The sequence below is a fragment of the Saimiri boliviensis genome, chromosome 11, assembly GCF_048565385.1.
Source record: "Saimiri boliviensis isolate mSaiBol1 chromosome 11, mSaiBol1.pri, whole genome shotgun sequence".
In the NCBI taxonomy this organism is placed as follows: Eukaryota; Metazoa; Chordata; class Mammalia; order Primates; family Cebidae; genus Saimiri; species Saimiri boliviensis.
In genome coordinates this window covers 81,640,406-81,662,033 of record NC_133459.1, presented here as the reverse complement: position 1 = coordinate 81,662,033, position 21,628 = coordinate 81,640,406, and the positions used below count along the sequence as shown (strand labels likewise).

The 21,628-nt window shown below is 33.7% G+C and overlaps 1 protein-coding gene across 4 annotated transcripts in view; it reads right to left on the bottom strand.

The window, feature by feature from the left end:
• Positions 1-21,628, bottom strand: part of PRKACB (protein kinase cAMP-activated catalytic subunit beta) — a 136,977-nt gene that overhangs the window by 72,912 nt on the left and 42,437 nt on the right. The window contains exon 1 of one of the 4 annotated variants that reach the window (XM_003921368.4): positions 15,712-16,129. The exons of the other annotated variants lie outside the window; for them this stretch is intronic. Coding sequence (XP_003921417.1) covers positions 15,712-15,898 — 187 coding nt within the window. The 5' untranslated portion in view covers positions 15,899-16,129. Of the gene's footprint in view, positions 1-15,711; positions 16,130-21,628 lie in introns of those variants that run through there. 4 annotated transcript variants of the gene reach the window in all.

The following is a 21,628-nucleotide window of genomic DNA, read 5'->3' as shown; positions in this document are numbered from 1 at the left end:
AGGAAATAAAATAGATATTAAAGGATAAAGAAGAAATAAAAACTGTCTTTATTTGCAGATGCAATGATTCTATATATAGAAAATTATAAAGAATCTATGAAGAAACCACTAGAACTAAAAAATGAGTTTAGCAACCCCACAGAATGATATAAGATCAATATAAAAATCAGTAACATTTGTATATACTAGCAACAAACAATCCAAATGTGACATTAAGACATAGCTCCATTCAAAATAATATGGACAGAAATAAAGTACTTAGGAATCACTTTTACAAGACTTTAACACTAATGAAATTAAAGAATATCTAAATAAATGGAGCAACATTTCATATTCATAGATTCCAAGATTCAATATTGTTAGAGTAACAATTCCCTACAAGTTAATCTATGGACTCAATATATAATCTTTATGAAAATTTCATAAGGCTTTTCTTTAGAAACTAACAAATTGATCCTAAAATTTATATGGAAATGCGAAGGACTCCAAACTAGACAAAACAATTTTGATAAAAGAAGAACAAAGTTGGAGGGCATACACTACTTGATTTCGAAACTTACATTAAAGTTATAGTAATCAAGACAGTGTAGTATAGGCATAAGGATAGACAAATGTAGTTCACTGGGACAGAACTGAGGATTCAGAAATGAACCCTTTCATTTATGGGCAACTGATTTTTGACAAAGATGCCAAAATTATTAAATAGAGAAAGGAAATACTTTTTAACAAATAGTGCAGTTAAAAATTGGATATACATGTTGAAAAAAGAATTTCAATTCATACTTCATACCATATATAAAAATTAACCCAAAAAAATAGTGTTTCAGAAGGAAGTACAGATTGAAAATCCTCACTACCTTGAGTTAGACACAGATTTCTTAAGATTTCTTAAGATCTGGTACCAAAAGTACAATCCATAAAGGAAAAAATGATAAACTGGACTTCACTGAAATTACCAGTTTTGCTCTTCAAAACATCATTTTTAAAAATGACAACATAAGATGGACTAGAAGGAAATATTTGAAATATGTATTTTTGGAAAAGAACTTAGTTCAGAATATACAAAGAATTCTTGAGACTTGATAATAAGAAGAAAAACAACTTTTGAAAGTAGGCAAAATATTTGAAAATAAATTTCTCCAAAGTACATACACAAATGGATTATAAAAACTTGAAAATATGCTCAATATCATAAAGTGATTAGGGAAATACAAAATGAAGCAGTATGAACAATGATTCACATCCACCTAACGGCCATAATCAAAAAGACTGATGAGCCGGGGCGGTGGCTCATGTCTGTAATCTCAGCACTTAGGAGACTGAGGCGGGTGGTTCACTTGAGTTGAGTTCAAGACCAGCGTGGCCAACATGATAAAACCCCAACTTTACTAAAAATACAAAAATTAGCCAGGAATGATGGTGCACACCTGTAATCCCAGCTACTCAGGAGACTGAGACAGGAGAATTACTTGAACCTGGAGGTGGAGGTTGCAGTGAGCTGAGACTGTGCCACTGCACTCCAGTTTGGGTGACAGAGTAAAACTTTGTTTCAGAAACAACAACGACGACAACAACAAAACAAGACTGATGATACCAAGTGTTGATGAGCATGTGAAAAAGCTGGAATCCTCTTACATTACTGGTGAAAAGGTAAAATGGTACCACCACTTTGCAAAACAGTTTGGCAGTTTCTTTAAAACATAAATTTAACATATACCTAGAAATTTCTGCTTGTATATGTCTACCCAAGAAAAATAAAAACATATGTCCACACAGACTTGTTTTCAAATATTTATAGCAACATTATCCAAATAACCAAAAACAAATCAATTTTCATGCACATCAACTGCAGAATGGATAAACAAAATGTATTATATCCATATAACATATTATAATTCAACAATAAATCAGAACCAACTATTAATATAAAACATGGATGAACCTCAAAAGTACTATTCTAATGAAAGAAGCCAAAAGCAAAAGATTACATATTATATAATTTCATTTATATAAAATATCCAGAAATGAAAATCTGTAGAGACAGAAAGCAGATCCGTGTTTATCTGAGGTTGAGGTGAGAGTGGGAATTGACTGGATATGGGTAACAAAAGAACTTTGTGGGGTTACATAAATGTTCTAAAACCGATTTGTGCTAATGGTTGCACAAATCCTTAAATTTACTAATTAATATTGAATGATACACTTACAATGAGTGAGTTATATGATAAAAACATACCTCCATTCTTTTTTAAAAAAGTTGTCAAATTCTTCTCTACTAAGGAAGAAACAGTTGGCTTGAAACAGATCTTTGCCATGGGAAGAATCATTTCAGTGGACAATTTAATTATGCAAATATAAGACTGGTAGGCATCCATTACCTTGGGGGAATGATCTAACAAAAATCTTTTGAGGGTTTGTAAAGGCTGTTTCTCCTCAATACTTTGTGGTAAACAGAGAGAACTAAGGGAAAGAAGGTAAATAGATCTGCATAAAAAAACAAAACAGGAATTCTGAAAGGGATCAACTCCTAGACTCCATCCTCTCTGAGGTTCAGAATTACAAAAATCTCTTTCATGGATTTTAGTGATAGATCTATGGCTCATGAGTAGGAAGATATGTTTAAGGAGGCTTTATCAAAGAAGAAAGGAGAATCTGGGTTGGTGATTCAGACTGAAAAGTAGAGACATTGTAGGCTAAATCCAAGTGCCTACAGAGGCCAGGCAGGTAAAGCAATAGAAATAGTGAAGGCTGCAGCAAATCAGAGAGTGTATATCTGATTAAAGAGGACAGTTATTCAGTGCAAACCATTTTTTTCTCATGATAGAATAAGAGGCCACTGAAATCAGTTTCTCCAATGGTTCAAGCATATCAAAGTCCAGATACTTAAATGAATTTCTTGATTTAAAATCATGGTTACTTAATATTTTCATATAATGATATAAAATTCAACTATTTAAAAAAAAATACTGTGAGAACTAAACAAAACATATCTGCAAGTTGCATCTGGCTCACAGACCACTAGTTTGCTATCCCTGGACTAGATTTCAAGAAAGAAAGGCTAATTCTGGTACAGTGTGGGGATAGGCTGAAAGTACCTTCTCACACATCCAACTTGGCAAGGAAGCCGAGATGACTAAGCATATGAGTATAAATTAAGGAAATGAAATCCTTTGACATAACCCTTGAATGAACATAATACTGAAGAGTGAATCATCCTGCCATTAAGAACCACTGAGGTCTCTGCAAGGATCAGTCGCATCACATCAACAAGAGCAAGGACACATAAAATTTGTTGAGGCCACTTTTAAATCATGAAACAACGTAGCAGTGGTAAAATCAACAGCAGCTGAAAATGATATCACTAGCTTATATGTTCATGCCTGCAATCCCAGCACTTTAGGAGGTCAATATAGGAGATTGCTTGCCCCGGGAGATCAAGAACAGTCTGAGCAACACAATAAAATCTCATCTCTACGAAAAATAAACTTAAAAAAAATTAGCCTAGCACAGTGGCATGAACCTATATTCCCAGACACTTGAGAGACTGCGGTAGGAGAATAGCTTGAGCCCAAGAGAACAAGGCTACAGTGAGTCATGATCACATCACTGCACTCTGGCCTGGGCAACACAGCAAGACCCTGTTTCCAAAAAATAAAAATAAAAAGCAATATTACATCTCAAAAAAAAAAAATCCCCATCTCTTTCTTCAACTTTTGGAAAGCAAATTAGTCTCCTTGGAATGAGTAAACTCCTAGGAATGTAGCAGTACTTGAAGCAGCTGAAAGAAGACTCTAAGAAAAGACTTCCTTGGAAGTCTTGCTAATTTGAATAGACAAGTGTGTCAGTGATTAGACTAAATATTTAAAAGATGACAACTTATTTGTATCTCAAGTGAGCCATACTTGTTCAATAACAATAACTAGAAATCAGAGCTAAAAGCAACCATGGTTTTAGAATATGCAAGTAATATTCAATCTCTCAGAAAACATGTCATTCTTCCTGTTCAACTTATTATTTCTTTCTGAATGACATCTTATTTTCAAAGTTATTTGTCTCTCAGATCACCTGCTACTGCTAACCGATCAATTTTTAAAAGTGGAAAAGTCTTTGTTCAAGATTGCCTTGGCTATTAAGGTCTTTTGTGGTTCTATGCAAGTTTTAGAATTTTTTTTTCTATTTTTGTGAAAATTGTCACTGAAACTTTGAAAGAGATGGCATTAATCAGTAGATCGCTTTAGATACTGAGGGCATTTTAATAATATTAATTCTTCAGATCCATGAACATTAGATAGCTCCATTCATTGTGTTTTCTTCACTTTCTTCATAAATGCTTTAGTTTTCAGTGTACAAATCTTTCACTGCTTTGGTTATATTTATTCCTATGCATTTTTTTTGTGATATTGTAAAAAGAACTGCTTTCTTGATTTCTTTTTTCCATAGTTCACTGTTGGTATGCAGAAACACTACTGATTTATGTATTTTAATTTTGTATCCTGCATCTTTATTGAATGTTAATTTTAACAGTTTTTTTTTTTTTTTTGGTAGAGTCTTCAGGGTTTTTAATATATAATATTTGCACATATGTAAGATTTTACTTCTCCCTTTCCAATTTAGATGCTATTTATTTATTGCCTAATTACTCTGGCTAGGACTTCCAGTATTATATCGAGTAGAAGTGGTAACAGGTGGGCATCCTTTCCTTATTCATGAAGAGCTTTAATCTTTTCACCACTATTGAGTATGATGTTAGCTGTGGGCTTATCCTATATAGCCTTTATTATGTTGAAGTACAGTAGTTCTATAACTAATTTTTTGAGAGTTTTCATCATAAAAGAATGTTAAAGTTTCTCAAAAGCTTTCTCTGCATCTACTGAGATGTCTATATATAAATTTTATCCTTCATTCTGTTAATAGTGTATCACATATGTTGACTTGCATATGTTAAGCCATCCTTGATTGTGGTGTATGATCCTTTAATGTGCTGTTGAATTTAATTTGCTAGGTTTTTGTTGAGAATTTTTCCATCTATGTTCATTAGTAATATTGGCCTATGATTTTCTTTTGCAGTGTACTTGTCTGGCTTTGGTATCAGAGCAATGCTGGCCTGGTAAATGAGTTTAGAAGTATTCCCCACTCTTCAGTTACTTTGGGAGTGTTTGAGAAGGACCGGCATTATTCTTCCTTAAATGATAGAAATTCACATATGACGCCATGAAGTACTACTGGGTTTTACTTTGTTGGGAGTTTTTTGATTACTGATTCAAAATCTCTATATTCCTTATTGGTTTGTTCATTGGATCAAACTAAAAGCTTTTGCACAAAAAGAATACAATCGACAGAGTGAAGAGATAACCTATAGAATGAGAGAAAATACTTGCAAACCACATATCTAATAAGGAGTTAGTATTAAAAATGTGTAAGGAACTCAAAACACTCAATAGCAAGAAAACAAATAACCCAACTTAAAAAATGGGCAAGAGACCTGAATAGGCATTTCTCAAAAGCAGACATAAAAATGGTCAATGGGTATATGAAAAATGCTCAACATCACTAATCATAAGAGTAATAAAAATTAAAACCACAATGAGCTATTACCTCACATATGTTAGAATGGCTATGATGAAAAAGACAAAAGATAACAAGCATTGGTTAAGATGTGGGGAAAAGAGAATGCTTGCACATTGTTGGTGAGAATATACATTAGTATAGCCATTACAGAAAACAGTATGAAGAATCCTCAAAAAATTAAAAATAGAACCACCATATGATCTAGCAATATTCTAGGTATGTATCCAAAGGAAATGAAATCAGTAGGTCTAAGAGATATCTGTACTCCCATGTTCATTATAGCATTATTCACAAGATATGGCATCCATGTGCATTTGCATTGATAGGTGAATAGATTAAAAATGTGGTGTATAACTATACAGTGGAATACACTATTCAGCCTTAAGAAAGAAGGAAAATATTTCATTTGTGATAACATAAATGAACCTGGAGGACATTATACTAAGTCAAATAAGGCAGACACAGAAAGACAAATATTGCATAATTTCACACATGTGGAATCTAAAAATGTCAAAATTGCAGAAGCAGAGAATAGAATGCTGGTTGTCAGGAGCTGATGGATGGGAGGGTTCAAGAAAGGAAGATTTGGAAGATGTTGGTTAAAGGGTACAAAATTTCAGTTGGACAGGATAAATAAGTCCTGGAGAATCGTCATATAGCCTGGTGATTGCATTTAGTAATAATGCAGGTACACCCTTCATTTTATTGCATGTCGCTTTATTGCACTCAGCAGATACTGCACTTTTTACAAATTTAGGGTTTGGGCAACCTTGTGTCAGGCAACTCTGTTGGTGCCATTTTTCCTACAGCATGTGCTCACTTCACGTCTCTGTGTCAGATTTTTATAATTCTCACAATATTTCAAACTTTTTCATTATTATTGTATCTGTTATGGCAATCTGTGTTCAGATGTTACTATTGTAATTGTTTTAGGGCACCACAAACTGCGCTCATAAAAATGGTGAACTTAATTGATAAAAGTTGTGTGTGCTCTGACTGCTCTACCCACCAGCTGGTCCCCCATTTCTCTCCCTCTCCTTTGGCCCTCCTATTCCCTGAGACACTGCAATACTGAAAGTACGCCGATTAATAACCTTACATGGCCTCTTAGTGTTCAGATGAAAGGAAGAATGGCACATCTCTCACTTCAAATCAAAAGCTAGAAATGATTAAGCCTAGTACTGATGATATGTTGAAAGCTGAGATAGGCCAAAGGCTAGGCTTCTTGCACCAAACAGCCAAGGTGAGAATGCGAAAGAAAAAAGTTCTTGAAGGAAACAAAAAGTGCTGCTCCAGTGAACACACTAATGATAAGGCAAACAGCCTTATTGCTGATCTGGAAAGATCACACCAATGAAAGCATTTCCGTAAGCCAAAGCCTAATTGAGAAAAAGGCCTTGAGGCTCTTCAAGTCTGTAAAGGCTAAGAGTGGTGAGGAAGCTGCAGAAGTCTGAATGTAGCAGAGGTTGGTTCAGAGGTTTAAAGGAAAGAAGCCATTTCTATAACATAAAAGTACATGATGAAGCAGCAAGTGCAAATGGAGAAGCTGCACCAAGTTATCCAGAAGATCTAGCTAAAGTAATTGATGAATGTGGCTGAACAACAGATTTTTAATGCAGACACAACAGTATTCTACCGAAAGAAGATACTATCTTGAACTTTCCTAGTTAGAGAGAAGACAATGCCAGGCTTCAAAGCTTCTAAGGACAGGCTGATTCTCACTAGGGGCTAATACATCTGGTGACTGCAAGTTGAAGCCAACATTCATTTACCATTCCAAAAATCTTAGTGCCCTCAAGAACTATGCTAAATCTACTCTGCCTGTAATCTATAAATGGAATGAGAAAGGCTAGATGACAGCATTATCTGTTTGCAGCATGGTTTACTATTTTAAGCCCACCATTGGGAACTACTCAGAAAAAGATTCCTTTTAATATATTAGTGCTAATTGACAATGCACCTGATCACTCAAGAGCTCTAATGGAGATGTACAAGGAGATGAATGTTGTTTTCATGGCTGATAATACAACATCCATTCTGCAGCCATGGATCAAGAAGTAATTTTGACTTTCAGGTCTTAATATTTAAGAAATATATTTTATACGGCTATAGGTGTCACAGATAGTGATTACTCTGATGGATTTGGGCAAAGTAAATTGAAAACCTTCTGAAAAGGAGTAATTCCAGATGCCATTAAGAACATTGTGATTTATGGGAGGAGGTCAGAATATCAACATTAACCGGAGTTTGGAAAAAGTTGTTTCCAAGTCTCATAGATAAGTTTAATGGTTTAAAATTTCAGTGGAGAAAGTCACTGCAGATGTGGTGAAAATGACAAGATAACTAGGATTAAAAGTGGAGCCTGGTTATGTGACTGTATTACAGCAATCTCATGATAAACCTTTAATGGGTGAGCAGTTGCTTCTTGCAGATGAACACAGAAAGTAGTTTCTTGGGATGGAATCTATTTCTGGTGAAGATGCTATTTAGAATATTACATCAATATTGTTGGTAAAGCAGTAACAAGGTTTGAGAGAACTGACTCCAATTTTAAAAGAAGTTCTACTGTGGGTAAAATGCTACCAAAAATATCACATGCTACAGAGAAATTTTTTATGAAAAGACTTAGTCAATTGTCACTTAGTTGTTATTTTAAGAAATTGCCACCGCCATCCCAACCTTCAGTGACCACCACTTTTATCAATCAGGAGCCAAACATCAAGACAAGATGCACTGCAAGCAAAAAAATCAGGACTCGTTGAAAGCTGAGAGGATCATCAGCTTTTTTTTTTTTTTTAGCAATAATTTCAAATTAAGATATATACTTTAAAAAAGATGTAATGTTATTGCACACTCAATAGACTACATTGTAAATATAACTTAAATGCACTGGGAAACCAAAAAATGTGTGTGACTTGCTTTACTGTGACTTTAGCTATATTGTGGTAGTCTGGAATTAGATCTGCAGTGTCTCTGAGGGATGACTATACATGAAAATTGCTAAGAGATTCATTCTTAAATTTTTGCTATTTAAAAAAACTATGTGAGGTGATGGATATTCATTTGTTTTAGTCATTTAACAATGTATACTTATACTGAACCATCATGTTTTACATCATAAATATATACAATTTTATTTGTCAAGTATACATTTATAAAGCTGAGGAGGAGGGGAGAAGAAATAAACTTTCTAGGTTCAACTTATAAAGAATGGAGCTAAATGATCAAATCCATATTTTCCACATCCAGATTTTTGTTATGGATTGGTCTATTTTGGCATTACTATAAAGAAATACCTGAGGGAGAATAATTTATAGATTTATTTTGGCTCATGGTTCTGTAGGCTGCACAAGAAGCATAGTGCCAACATGTGCTACTGATGAGAGCCTCAGGAAGCTTTCAATCATGGCAGAAGGCAAAGAGGGAGCAGGCATATCACAAGAGAGGGAGCAAGAGAGATGGGGAGGTGCTATGCTTTTTTTTTTTTTTTTTTTTTTTGAGACGGAGTTTCGCTCTTGTTACCCAGGCTGGAGTGCAATGGCGCGATCTCGGCTCACCGCAACCTCCGCCTCCTGGGTTCAGGCAATTCTCCTGCCTCAGCCTCCTGAGTAGCTGGGATTACAGGCACGCGCCACCATGCCCAGCTAATTTTTTGTATTTTTGGTAGAGACGGGGTTTCACCATGTTGACCAGGATGGTCTCGATCTCTTTACCTCGTGATCCACCCGCCTCAGCCTCCCAAAGTGCTGGGATTACAGGCTTGAGCCACCGCGCCCGGTGCTTTTTGTTTTGTTTTGTTTTTTAAACAACCAATTATTGCATAAACTAATAGAGCGAGAACCCACTCATTACCCATTGGGAGGAAACCAAGCCGTTTATGAGGGATCTTCCCTCAAGACCCAAACACCTCCCACTAGGCCCCACCTCCAACACTGGGTATCACATTTCAACATAAGATTTGGAGGAGACAAATATTCAAACATATAATGTTCTTACCATGATACTGGTAGTTGTAACGGAAGTATACTGGGCCATTATATTTTTTAATTTTTAAAGATATTATTTTGAGAATAAACTTTATAATGTTAAATGTGTTTTCATTTTTTCACGTTATTTTTATTTTTTAATTTTTTGAGATGGAGTCTCACTCTTTTGCCCAGGCTGGAGTGCAGTGAGTGGCATGACCTCGGCTCACTGCAACCTCTGCTTCCTGGGTTCTAGTGATTCTCCTGCCTCAGTCTCCCGAGTAGCTGAGATTACAGGTGTGCACCACCACACCTGGCTAATTTTTGTATTTTTAGTAGAGACAGTGTTTCACCATGTTGGCCAGGCTGGTCTCAAATGCTTGACCTCAAGTGATCTGCCCACTTCAGCCTCTCAGAGTACTGGGATTACAGGTGTAAGCTACCATACCTGGCCTTAAATTGGTTTTTAAAAATTTCATTAAGGATAACAGTTATACAATTATTTTCACACATTCTCAAGTGCTATAATCTATGAAAAAATAATCATGATAATTAACTCCAAAAAGATATGCATGTTTTCCTGGGATTCAATTAATTTAATGCAAAAGCCTTAAAATGGTCATAACTTCTTCAAATTTATCCTATAAAATAAAAAATATCCTAAAATGTACAAAGATTTAGTTACAAGGATGTTTATCATGATATTTTTTAATGTAATAGCAAAACATTAAAAACAGCCTAGATGGCCAATGATTGGTTAAATAAATTATGGCACATCCTTCTGATTTAATACAAAATAGTATTGTAGAACAACTCCTTATAAGGAAAAATCTTACTAAACACTGTGTATTGAAAGATCCAAATTTTGGAGCTGGGCTGGGTGCAGCGGCTTAGGCCTGGAATCCCAGCATTTTGGGAGGCCAAGGCAGGCAGATCACTTGAGCTCAGGAGTTCATCAGCCTGGGCAACATGGTGAAACTCCACCTCTGCCAAAAATACAAAAAATTAGCCAGGTATAGTGGCATGTGCCTATAGTCCCAGTTACTCGGCAGTCTGAGTTGGGAGGATCCCTTGAGCCTGGGAGGCAGAGGCTGCAGTGAGTCGAGATCCCACCACTGCACTCTAGCCTGGGTGACAGAGCAAGACTGTCTTAAAAAATAAAAATAAAATAAAAAAAGATCTGGTAGAAATTTGTATGTCTATACACAAAATAGAGTATATATACAAAAATGGTAACAGTCATTACCTTTTGACAGAATTGTGAGGTTTTTTTTACTTTTTTCTTTTTCCCTTGTAGTTTCAAAATTTTCTCCAGTGAAGACACACATTTAGAAATCATATTAAAATGTTACTAGACAAAAAGTGCTTCTCACACCTTAGTGTGCATATAAATCAGCTGGGAAATCTTCTTAAAATGTAGATTCTGACTAAGTAGGTCTAGGTGGGGTCTGGGATTCTTCATCCTAACAAGTTCCCAGGAGATGCTAATGATGCTGGACAGGGACCACATTGGAGGAGCAAGCTCTCTTCTAACTCTGTCACATGGCTATTTTTGCAAAGTACAAGCAAGTAAAAGCTTCTGGTTATGTTTGTACATTTGATATAGTATTTGCATTGCTAAACGGCCCATGAATCATTTCCTGATTTCAACATCATTTAATATCCCAACTACTTTAGTTTTACTAAAAGTCTGCCAATTACTAAAATTTTTGTTAAAAATCATGATAAAAATGCATAGGTAACACTAAAAATTGGCATTTACTAGAGCCAGGTCAGTATTTGACTGCTTTTAGTTAATGGTCATAGGCTTTTAAAATAAATTGCAAAGATCACAATAAAAGAAATTAGAAGATCACTTGCGTAATACTGCAGCAATATTTACTGTTAATTTAACAAATAACTCAAGATTTATTGAAAATTATGGTAATAATACTGAAATAAACTGACAAGTTATTTGCCTTCAAGGAGTTCAAAATCAAATATGAGAGATTCATATGGATTTACAGTAATACATTTTAAATACTATGAATAAACCACATTAAAAGGTAAGTATAAGATGATATAAGAACATAAGGAAGAGCATAGATTCTAATAAGGATGAAGGATAGATAAATAGGATGCATTGGTGGTTTTATTACAGAGATGATAACTAAGAGGATACCTAAATTATGGGCAAATCTCATCACTGGTGGAAGTGAAGAATTCCAGACAGAAGCAGCATCTTGAATAAGCACTGTATAAGAGGAATCTATTATCTGACTATTCATTGCCATGCCATGTCAAAAGCATTACTTCTAATTAAATGCCCAGCAAAAACAGAAAATGTACAGTAGCTATATACATTTCCATGTAGTAAAGTAAGCAAGTTAACTTATTCTGTATTATGCTAGTTAAAATCTTTAGGCTCTTTTAACAAAGGTTTCATTATATTATTTTCCACTTTAAAAAACTGCATTGGCTCCCCACTAATATAGCATAGTACAAAATTCTGGATATCTAACAGAAAGCTTTTAATTAAATCCAGAAACTAGTTTTCCAGACAATATCTTACTAAATCTTTTAAGTAATTTCTAAATGCTTACATTTTCACATATTTGTGTATGTTATTTTCTGAAAATAACCTTCTTAACTGGATCTCAAAATTTTATTTATTTGTTAATGTTTTTGAAGGTCCCCATTTTCTCTTTAGCAATAATTTTTCTTACACTTAGCCTCCACAGTAAGCTACTTAGACATCTAAAGCAACTATTTCATTACGCCTTGATTATTATGTTTGCTCTTCCTACTCTTTTTTTTTTTTTTTTTTTTTTTGAGACGGAGTTTCGCTCTTGTTACCCAGGCTGGAGTGCAATGGCGTGATCTCGGCTCACCGCAACCTCCACCTCCTGGGTTCAGGCAATTCTCCTGCCTCAGCCTCCTCAGTAGCTGGGATTATAGGCACGCACCACCATGCCCAGCTAATTTTTTGTATTTTTAGTAGAGACGGGGTTTCACCATGTTGACCAGGTTGGTCTCGATCTCTCGACCTTGTGATCCACCCACCTCGGCCTCCCAAAGTGCTGGGATTACAGGCTTGAGCCACCGCACCCGGCCTCTTCCTACTCTTTTTGAGGATAAAAACTAGATCTTATATTTCCTAGAACCTCGCTTAAATACTCAAAATAGTTTTACCAAATGAGTAGAAATTAAGTAGAAAGTGACTACTAAAAAGAAGCTTATGCAATAGTTGCAAGTGGGAAACGCTGTTGAAAAGACAATGTAGAAAGTCTTTTAGCTGAGAAGTTAAAATGATATAGATTCAATAGGCTAACAAATAGGAGGTAAACTGAGAGACTGCATAAAATTTGCGAAGGTAGAACTGACTAAAGTGGTCAATTGTAACCACTTTATAATTTTGTGTGAGGATATCCCTAATCAAAATTGCTCATTTGTTTAATATCATATTTAAATCTAAGATTTGCTAATACGGATTTGTATTTACAAGAAAAACGGCCTGTCAATTCATGGGAAAGGAGAAAGAAAAAGTATTTGAGGGCATTGACCTATTTGCTTCTTAAAATACTGCAGTTAGACATTCATTACATCAGCATTATATAACTTTACACATTTATGATCAAACAAAGATTAAAAAGATAACCATAATAAATTTGCTAGAAAGAGAACTTAATGAATGTCAATACTCTCATTCATTCTGAGTTGGAACAAAAAGCAAAATTCCTCCATGCTTTTCTATGAACTTCATGTATTTATATGTGCATGCAATTAGCTGTTACATATTTATTTTATCAAACGTAAAAATTTCTGTAAGTTTAACAGTAAAAGATAAAACACCTGGAGACCACTATGTGGTCTTCGTTCTGTTTCTTCCTATATATAATGTCACTGGACAAGAAAGAAACTTGGATTAAAGCTTGTTGCATTTCGTATCTCCTAAATTGGTAATCAATTTTTATACAACAGTTTATGAACTTAATTTTTTTGTAACTTGGTATAGTTTCTATGCTTAATTGATTTCATTTTTAAAAAACACTTTAGGAACAAACATATTCAGTGTTTATCATCAGGAGACATTACATTCCCCTTTCTTGTCAAACGAGTCATACAAGTAAACTGCTTTAGGAAGCTTTGAAGAATGTGGTTCATATGAAACTTTGCACAGTCAGAGCTCCTTCTATAACTAATTTGCCAAATGAATAAAAATTATGTTTTCACCACAAAAATAAACCTCGGAATTTTGAAATGATAGGATTCCTCTATTTCAGCTCTATCACTGTTTTCTCCTCTATATCAATACATTTCATAATTAGAACTTCATGTTACCATACTCATCCTTAGATATAAAATTATTATCTCTACTATGGTATTTGGGGATACAAAAAGGAGAGTCAAGTAAAGTAATACTTCAATGAACATTCAGTTAATCTTTAAGTATTTCTTACATCATATATATTGTTTGCAGGGCTACATGGTTTGCTCCTAATTTTTTGTGTACAATGATTCTATTTGTTTTGACTTCACGATAAAAAAAAATGAAAAATAGCATTTTATCAGTCCGTTTTTCCAAGAGAAACCATGGCTCATACTATTTTCCATTACTAGATTTTAAAATGTGTTTTAGAAAGCATCACAGGTCCCATACATTTAAAAAGTGGTGAAAGTCTAGTTCAAACGTAACTTTTAATTATTAAAAACCCCTAACATTAATTTATTTGAGACATTTTTACTAAACACCCACTATACGAGGAGCAGGTATTAATGAAACAGAAATTAATTCAATTCTGTCTTTATTCTTCATTTAACTTTAAATTAAAAGATACTTGAAATGCATAAATAATTTCCAAAAGGATTTAGGAGACTGCAATTTAAAAGAATAGGGCAAAGATAACAATTAATAAGCTATTGTTACATGGTAAAGTTTAATAATATGTCATATTAACTTGAAGATTATATATATATATGTATATATATAATTCATCATCCTAATCATTCATATTAATTCCTAATTAATATGAATTCATATTAATTCCTAATCCATCAACTTGCTATACAGTAAAGACTACTTTAACTCAAAACCCTTTAAGTGTAAAAAAGTGCACAAACATATGTTCTTCCTCAATCTCCCTAAAATAGTTTGAAAAAATGTAAAAAAAATTTCTGATTCAGTAAAAAATTAATTCAAATAAGCTTCTATAACACTGTTAAGGTGCTGTATAAACCTAGAACTTTTGTAAGCCATTCTTGATTTTGCTGTGGTTGTTAAACTGAGTTTTCTTCCTTAACTGCTATTGAATACATAAATAGAAAGATCAAACCCTAGTGCTATCTGATGATCAAACAAACACACCAAAGAGGGCAAAAGTTTCAAGGGTAATTCTGTTGTTCCTCTAATTGGAGTGACAAAAATACCTTAAGGAGGGTCCAAGGTGAGATGCAGAATGGCGGCACTAGTATTGTTTATATGTGCAACTTATCTTTTAGAGTGTATGGCACCAAAAATGGTTCCATAGTACCAGTTAAGCAAAGTAGTAAGTCCAAACATTTTAATGTGCCTGGAAGGAATGTAATTCATGCATAATCAATTTTTTCCTGCTTTTGAGTCATATGTATAAAAAACATGAAATAAAAAGTTTTGATATCTGTAATGTTATAAATGTAAGAATTTAGATAGAATAATTATGGTTTTATTTTTTAAATTCCTGTTTGTAAAACTGAAATAACTTTCACACATGCATTTAAAAATAAAAACATGGCAAACACAATAGAAATCTAATTATAAATTCAAGAGTCTTGTTGCCCTTTCAAAGTTTAAAGCTTATAAATACAAGACATTTTAAGAAGTAAACAGATGATTGTTTCTAAAACGTAAGTATTTCGCTTTTATGTAAAAACAACAACAAAAAACAATACATTAGAAATGATGTAAGAATTTTGTAGAAAACTTTGTCACTGATATTGAACTTAAATTGTCAAAAATAAAACCATACAATGATGAAAGCTGCATGATTCAGTTCAACTTACAATCAAGTTTTTGTGGAATTCTTTTAACTTTATCTTGTAAAATGTCCTTGTGAAAATTAGAAAACGACAAACAAAAGTGGGTTCTTTATGCTGGATTGTAAAACTCCAATTACCATTTTAGCTGCTAGTTATAATGTAGCATTTAAAAAATAAAACTTACTTGATCTGTCCCATAAGGCAGTATGTTCAGAGAAATGAAGGCTGTCATTTTCCAGAGCTGTTTTCTGATCATGTGCAGTACCTTTGGAGTGTCTATGAAATAACCGGCTAGCAAAACCTTCCAATTTCTGAAGAGCTGTAGTTGTACCTGTATACTGGTTACAAGGTGGTTCTCTATAAGCTGCCATTCATGTGCATTTACACTTTACTTAAGGTAACTGCAAATATTTCCAGAAAGAGCTCACAACTTCTTACACAGAAGCTAAGAGCTATGCATGTCTCAAACTTCCTGTTTGCAGGGTATTCAAACCACTACTGCTGTTCTGTTTCCTGTTAATATAAAACAGCACATTACTGAGCTTTTCTTAGCAAAACACTTTTCATCTCAGCTAGAGATAAGGATTTTAAAAACTTGCAATATCTGCCTAAAAGGCTTTGTGTTTGGGTGTTTTAATATTAATATACAGGTCAATGACAGCATTAAATATAAAACTTTATATATATATGTATAGTGGGCTGAACATTTAAATAAAAGAAAACTAGTTAAACATGTATGACAAGTCTATGCAAACAACTGAAGGCCAAGCTGTCCTCCAAATACGACATGCTAAAGACAGGCTGTATTTTTTTCTAGGAAATCAACTAATATACAGATTTTATGAATCCCTATAAGCAGCTAACTTTTCATCAAAAAAACTAGTATGAAATGGGTATGACAAAACTCTTACAAAACAAATTTATAAAACATATAACTAAAACAATCTGAAATAGCACTTTAAAAAATGGAAAGTTTCTAATTCATTGATTTAGGTCTAACACGTACAGAACTACAGACAGTATGTCAGTATTGCTTATCAAACTTATAATCTGCTGATATATGTCTACTACCAGGAGTATATTTTAAAAGTCTAAAATTTGAAAAAAAAAATACAAGATTTAAATTACATAAAATTCACCATACCAAGAAATTTCAATTGAGAGAAAAAATGTTCTTTCTAGTTGGCTGAGACATGCTTATTTTAAAATCTTACCACTGAAGACTACTACTTACCTAAATCCCTGATTTAGTGATCTCACTTAGAAACATCTCTCTCTCTCTCTTTCTCTCTCTCACTCTCTCTCTCTCTCTTTTTAACAACACCAGCAGAGTTTTGCTCTGTTGCCCAGACAGATTGCACAGTGGTGTAATATCCTCTCACTGCAACCTCCACTTCCTGGGTTCAAGTAATTCTTGTCCCTTAGCCACTGAGTAGCTGCAATTACAGGCTCGTACCACCACGCCTGGGTAATTTTTGTATTTTTAGTAGAGATGGGGTTTTGCCCTCGCCCCTGTCACCCGAGAAGCTGGGATTACAAGGCACGCGCCACCACGCCCAGCCAATTTTTTTATTTTCAGTACAGATGGGGTTTCGCCATGTTGTCCAGGCCAAGAGTTGTCTTAAATTCCTGGCCTCAAACGATATGCCCACCTTGGTCTCCCAAAGTGCTGTGATTATAAGCGTGAGGCACTGCAACTGGCCAAAACATCTCTTTGGATTAAAAGTAAATAAAATTTGCCTTGTTGATTTTCAGGAATGAAAGTAACTGGTAACTGGTGGCATTTAACAAAAATTTTGAGTACTTGTTTTTTGACACTAAAGGGTAAGAAATTTGCGTGGTTTTCTTTGGAGGCAGAGGGGAGGGGAGGGAAATAAAAAGGAAGGGAAGGAAAGGAAAGAAAAAAAAAGATCTATCTAAAACAATCTATCTAAAAAAATCTTAGTTCAGATTTACTGCCAACTGTTTGACAAACATGAAAAATAGAAACAATAATGATAAGTACAATAAATAGGAACAATAATGTTACCAAATTAGGACTACGTACAAAGTCAATAAGAAAACACTGACTAATGAATTTTACCATTTAACAGCTCATTTGTGTATTTTGTTTTGTGTAATAAAATTTGTATCAATCTAAACAAATATGTAACAGCGTCTAAAAGATAAATTAAATTTGCAGATTTATGTATAAATATTATATGTGCATAACAATTTAGTAACAAAGCGCCAATGAATTTTGCCACGGTAACAGCTCATTTCTATATACTTGTTTTGTGTAATAAAATTTATATCAATCTAAACAGAAATGCAATAGTATCTATAAGATAAACTTCTTAAATTTGTAGCTTTATGTATAAATGTTATTTGTGCATAACGATAACTTGTTTCTTAACATCTGGTAGTGCCTTATACAAAACAGACACTGATTAAAATGTCTGTAGTCTTCAATAAACATCTACAGAGCATAGACTGACACTGTAAGGGAAGTGGATAAAATTACTGAATTCCCTTGACTTGCTCTAATGAAGGAAATTCTAATCATCTTCAAGGCTCAGTTCAAATGTCACCTCTTCAGTGAAGTATCCACTTACTAGGAAGATAAACTTTGCTCCTTTGTTTTCAGTGATCTTATAATATTATGTTAAAAGGTATTGTTTATGAATTTATATGACCCTAAATTGTGAGTTACTTGAATTCACAAATGAAATGCATGTATGACATACTCAATAAACATGTTGAAAGAAGTATCGTCTCATTTTTAACTATTTAAAGGTCTAAAGTAGAATCATCAAATGCTTGAAAATGTTTGAATTCTATTCATGATAGGACCATATTTATAGATAATCCAACAAGCACCAATTTGCTCACATATAGAGACAACAGCAATAGAACTGATATCAAACTTCTCCTTTTTTTCTCTATATTGTTATTAAATTTTATTCATCTTTGAATTACATTTTTATTCAGTGCCAATGCAGATTTCTTAAAATAACTTACTGTTTTCTCTGCTTCCAATCATCCCCTTTAATCATTCACTTCTCCGACATATTAACCTCCCCAAAATATTACACTCATGGTATTCCATTGCCAAATACACAAACTAATCCGAACATTTCAGCTCGACCATATTCATTTTTAACATGTCTAGCCAGATTTTTAATACATATTCAATGTTGCTCAAGTACAGAAACTGCAGATTCCTAACTAGAACACTGATTAAAACAATGCATAACCTTTAAAACAAAATTACTATAGCAAAAAGAGTAAACTTCACTAGATGAGTTCATCCTGAAAACACTGTATTTTAAATCTGCACAGCTTAAAAAAATAAAATTGTTTCAATTTGTAATCAAGTCCTTCCAGAAAAATAGAATATTTAATCTTTAGAGCAGGCATCCCCAAACTTTTTACACAGGGGGCCAGTTCACTGTCCCTCAGACCGTTGGAGGGCCGCCACATACTGTGCTCCTCTCACTGACCACCAATGAAAGAGGTGCCCCTTCCTGAAATGCAGCGGGGGGGCTGGATAAATGGCCTCAGGGGGCCGCATGTGGCCCCCGGGCCATAGTTTGGGGACGCCTGCTTTAGAGCAATGTTTCTACATATGGTAATGTGACCAGGAAGCTATTGCTATGAAAGTGCTTAGGATATTTGATTCTTGATTTAAAAAAATAAATAAAAAGAAGAAGAACTCTACTGGCATCTACTGCTAGAAAGAAACAACTGCAGTTTTAACTAAAACTATGAATTTCTTCCTAAGTGAAATTAATTTTAAGAAGTATATTGCTTTTTATTCTTCCTAATGGTGTTTCCATAACTTTAACTTGCACTAAATGTCCTGCCATGCACCTAGAATTTGCCAGAATGGCTTATCTTGTAGTTAAATAAGATTTTAAAACTAGAGTGTAATCAACTTCATGAGGTTGATTTTATTCCTTATTCATTTTGCATTAATTTTTAAAATTATAGAAATTTTCAGAGTTGAACCAGCTTTAATTGCCATAAAATACTACAAAATAATGGTTTCTTCTATTTAATAATAGTGATGACATACTTACCAAGCATTTTACAACATATAAAGTGATTTGCTCTGTAAAACCATTTTGATATTATTGTAAGGCAAATAAGATCCTTACAATTAAAGTAAGCAGCACAGGTATTATTATCCTTGTTTTAAGATGCAAAAAATAAACTTATAAACATTAAGTGACTTGCAAAGTCACCTAGGTCTTTAAACTCCTAGGTTAGAGTTCCTTGTACTGCAGGACACTGATTACACAAGCAGTAAACATTTTTTTTTTTAATGCTGTTATTTTCCAAATAAGGGTGAAAAAGTGGTTCATTTACCTCCAGCTGTTCTCTCCCCTGACATATGGGGATTACAATGCCAGATGAGATTTGGAAGGTGATGCAAAGCCTAGCCATATCAATGAATATATCACAGTTTATCCATTTACCTACTGAAGGACATTTTGGTTGCTCCCAGTTTTTAGCAATTATGAATGAAGCTATAATGTACAGTTTTCATGTGCAGGTTTTTGTGCAGATATTGTTTTTAAATTGGTTAAATACCTACAAGTATGACTGCTGGGTTGTGTGGTAAGACTATATGTAATTTTTCAAGAAATTGCCAAACTGTCTTCCAAAGTGGTTGTGTCATTTTCATTATCACCAGCAATGAAAAAGAGTTTATGTTGCTCTGTATCTTTGTCACCAATTGGCAGTCAGAGAGAGAGAGAGAGAAAGAGATAGAGAGAGAGAGAGAGAGAGAGAGAGAGAGATGGAGGTTTCAGCCATTCTAGTAAGTGTACAGTGGTATCTCATTGTTTTAAATTTGTAATTTCCTAATGACAAATAATATTAAATATCTTTTCATATGCTTACCTGACATCTATATCTTTAATAAGATGGCTGGTCAGATTTTTTGCCTACTTTTTAATTGGGTTGTTTGTTATCTTAGTATTAACTTTTATTTGGTGTATTTCACCAGTAAATTCATCTGGTCCTGATGCTTTCTTTTATTGGAAACTATTAATTATAATTTTTAAATAATTGACTCAATTTTTGAAAGCTATAGAAGTATTCAGATTCATTTACACATGTGTAAGTTTTGATAGTTTGTAGGAATTGGTCCATTTCATTTGTCAAACTTTTGGGCATAAAGTTTTTCATAATATTCCTTTATTATCTTCTTACTGCCCATGGATGTTTCAGTGAAGTCCATCTTTCATTTCTGATACTGGTAATTTCTATCTTCTTTTATTCTTCCTCATCCTGGCTAGAATTTTATCAATGTTATTGACTTTTTTTTAATAACAAACTTTTAGTTTTGTTGATTTTCTTGTTTTCCATTTCAATGATTTCTGCTCTAATTTTTATTATTTCTTTTCTTTTGCATGCATTGGGCTTAAATTGCTCTTCTTTAGTTTTCCAAGGTGGAAATTTTTGTTACTGATTTTAGATCTTTCTTCTCTTTGAGGATATGCATTTAAGGCTATAAATTTCCTTCTAAGCCCTGCTTTTACTAAATTTTTAAAAATTCGATAAATTATACTTTATCATTTAGCTTAAAACATTTTAAAATTTCTCTGGAGGTTTCTTTGACCCCAGTGGTATTTAGAAATACGTTCTTTAACTAATTTCCAGCTTTCTTCCTGTTACTGCTTTCTAGTTTAATTCCACTGTGATCTAAGAACATACTTTGCATGATTACGGTCTTAAGAGATGTGTTAAATGTGGTTTATGGCCCAGAATGTGGTCTATCTTGGTAAATGCTCCTACAAGCTAAAGAAAAAATGTATATTTTGCTGTTGTTAAATGCAGCATTTAATGAATGCTAATTACATCAAACTGACAGTGCTGTTCAGGTCAATTACATACTTACACTGATTTTCTGCCTGCTTAATCTATATCAATTATTGAAAGAGGAGTGTTGAAGTCTTCAACTATAAAAGTGGAATTGACTGTTTTTCCTATCATTTCTGTCAGCTTTTGCTTCATGTATTTTGATACTTTGTTGTTAAGTTCATATATTTAGGATTGATAAGTCTTTTTGGAGAACTGATTGCCAGATTCATATGTAATGATCCCTGGAACTT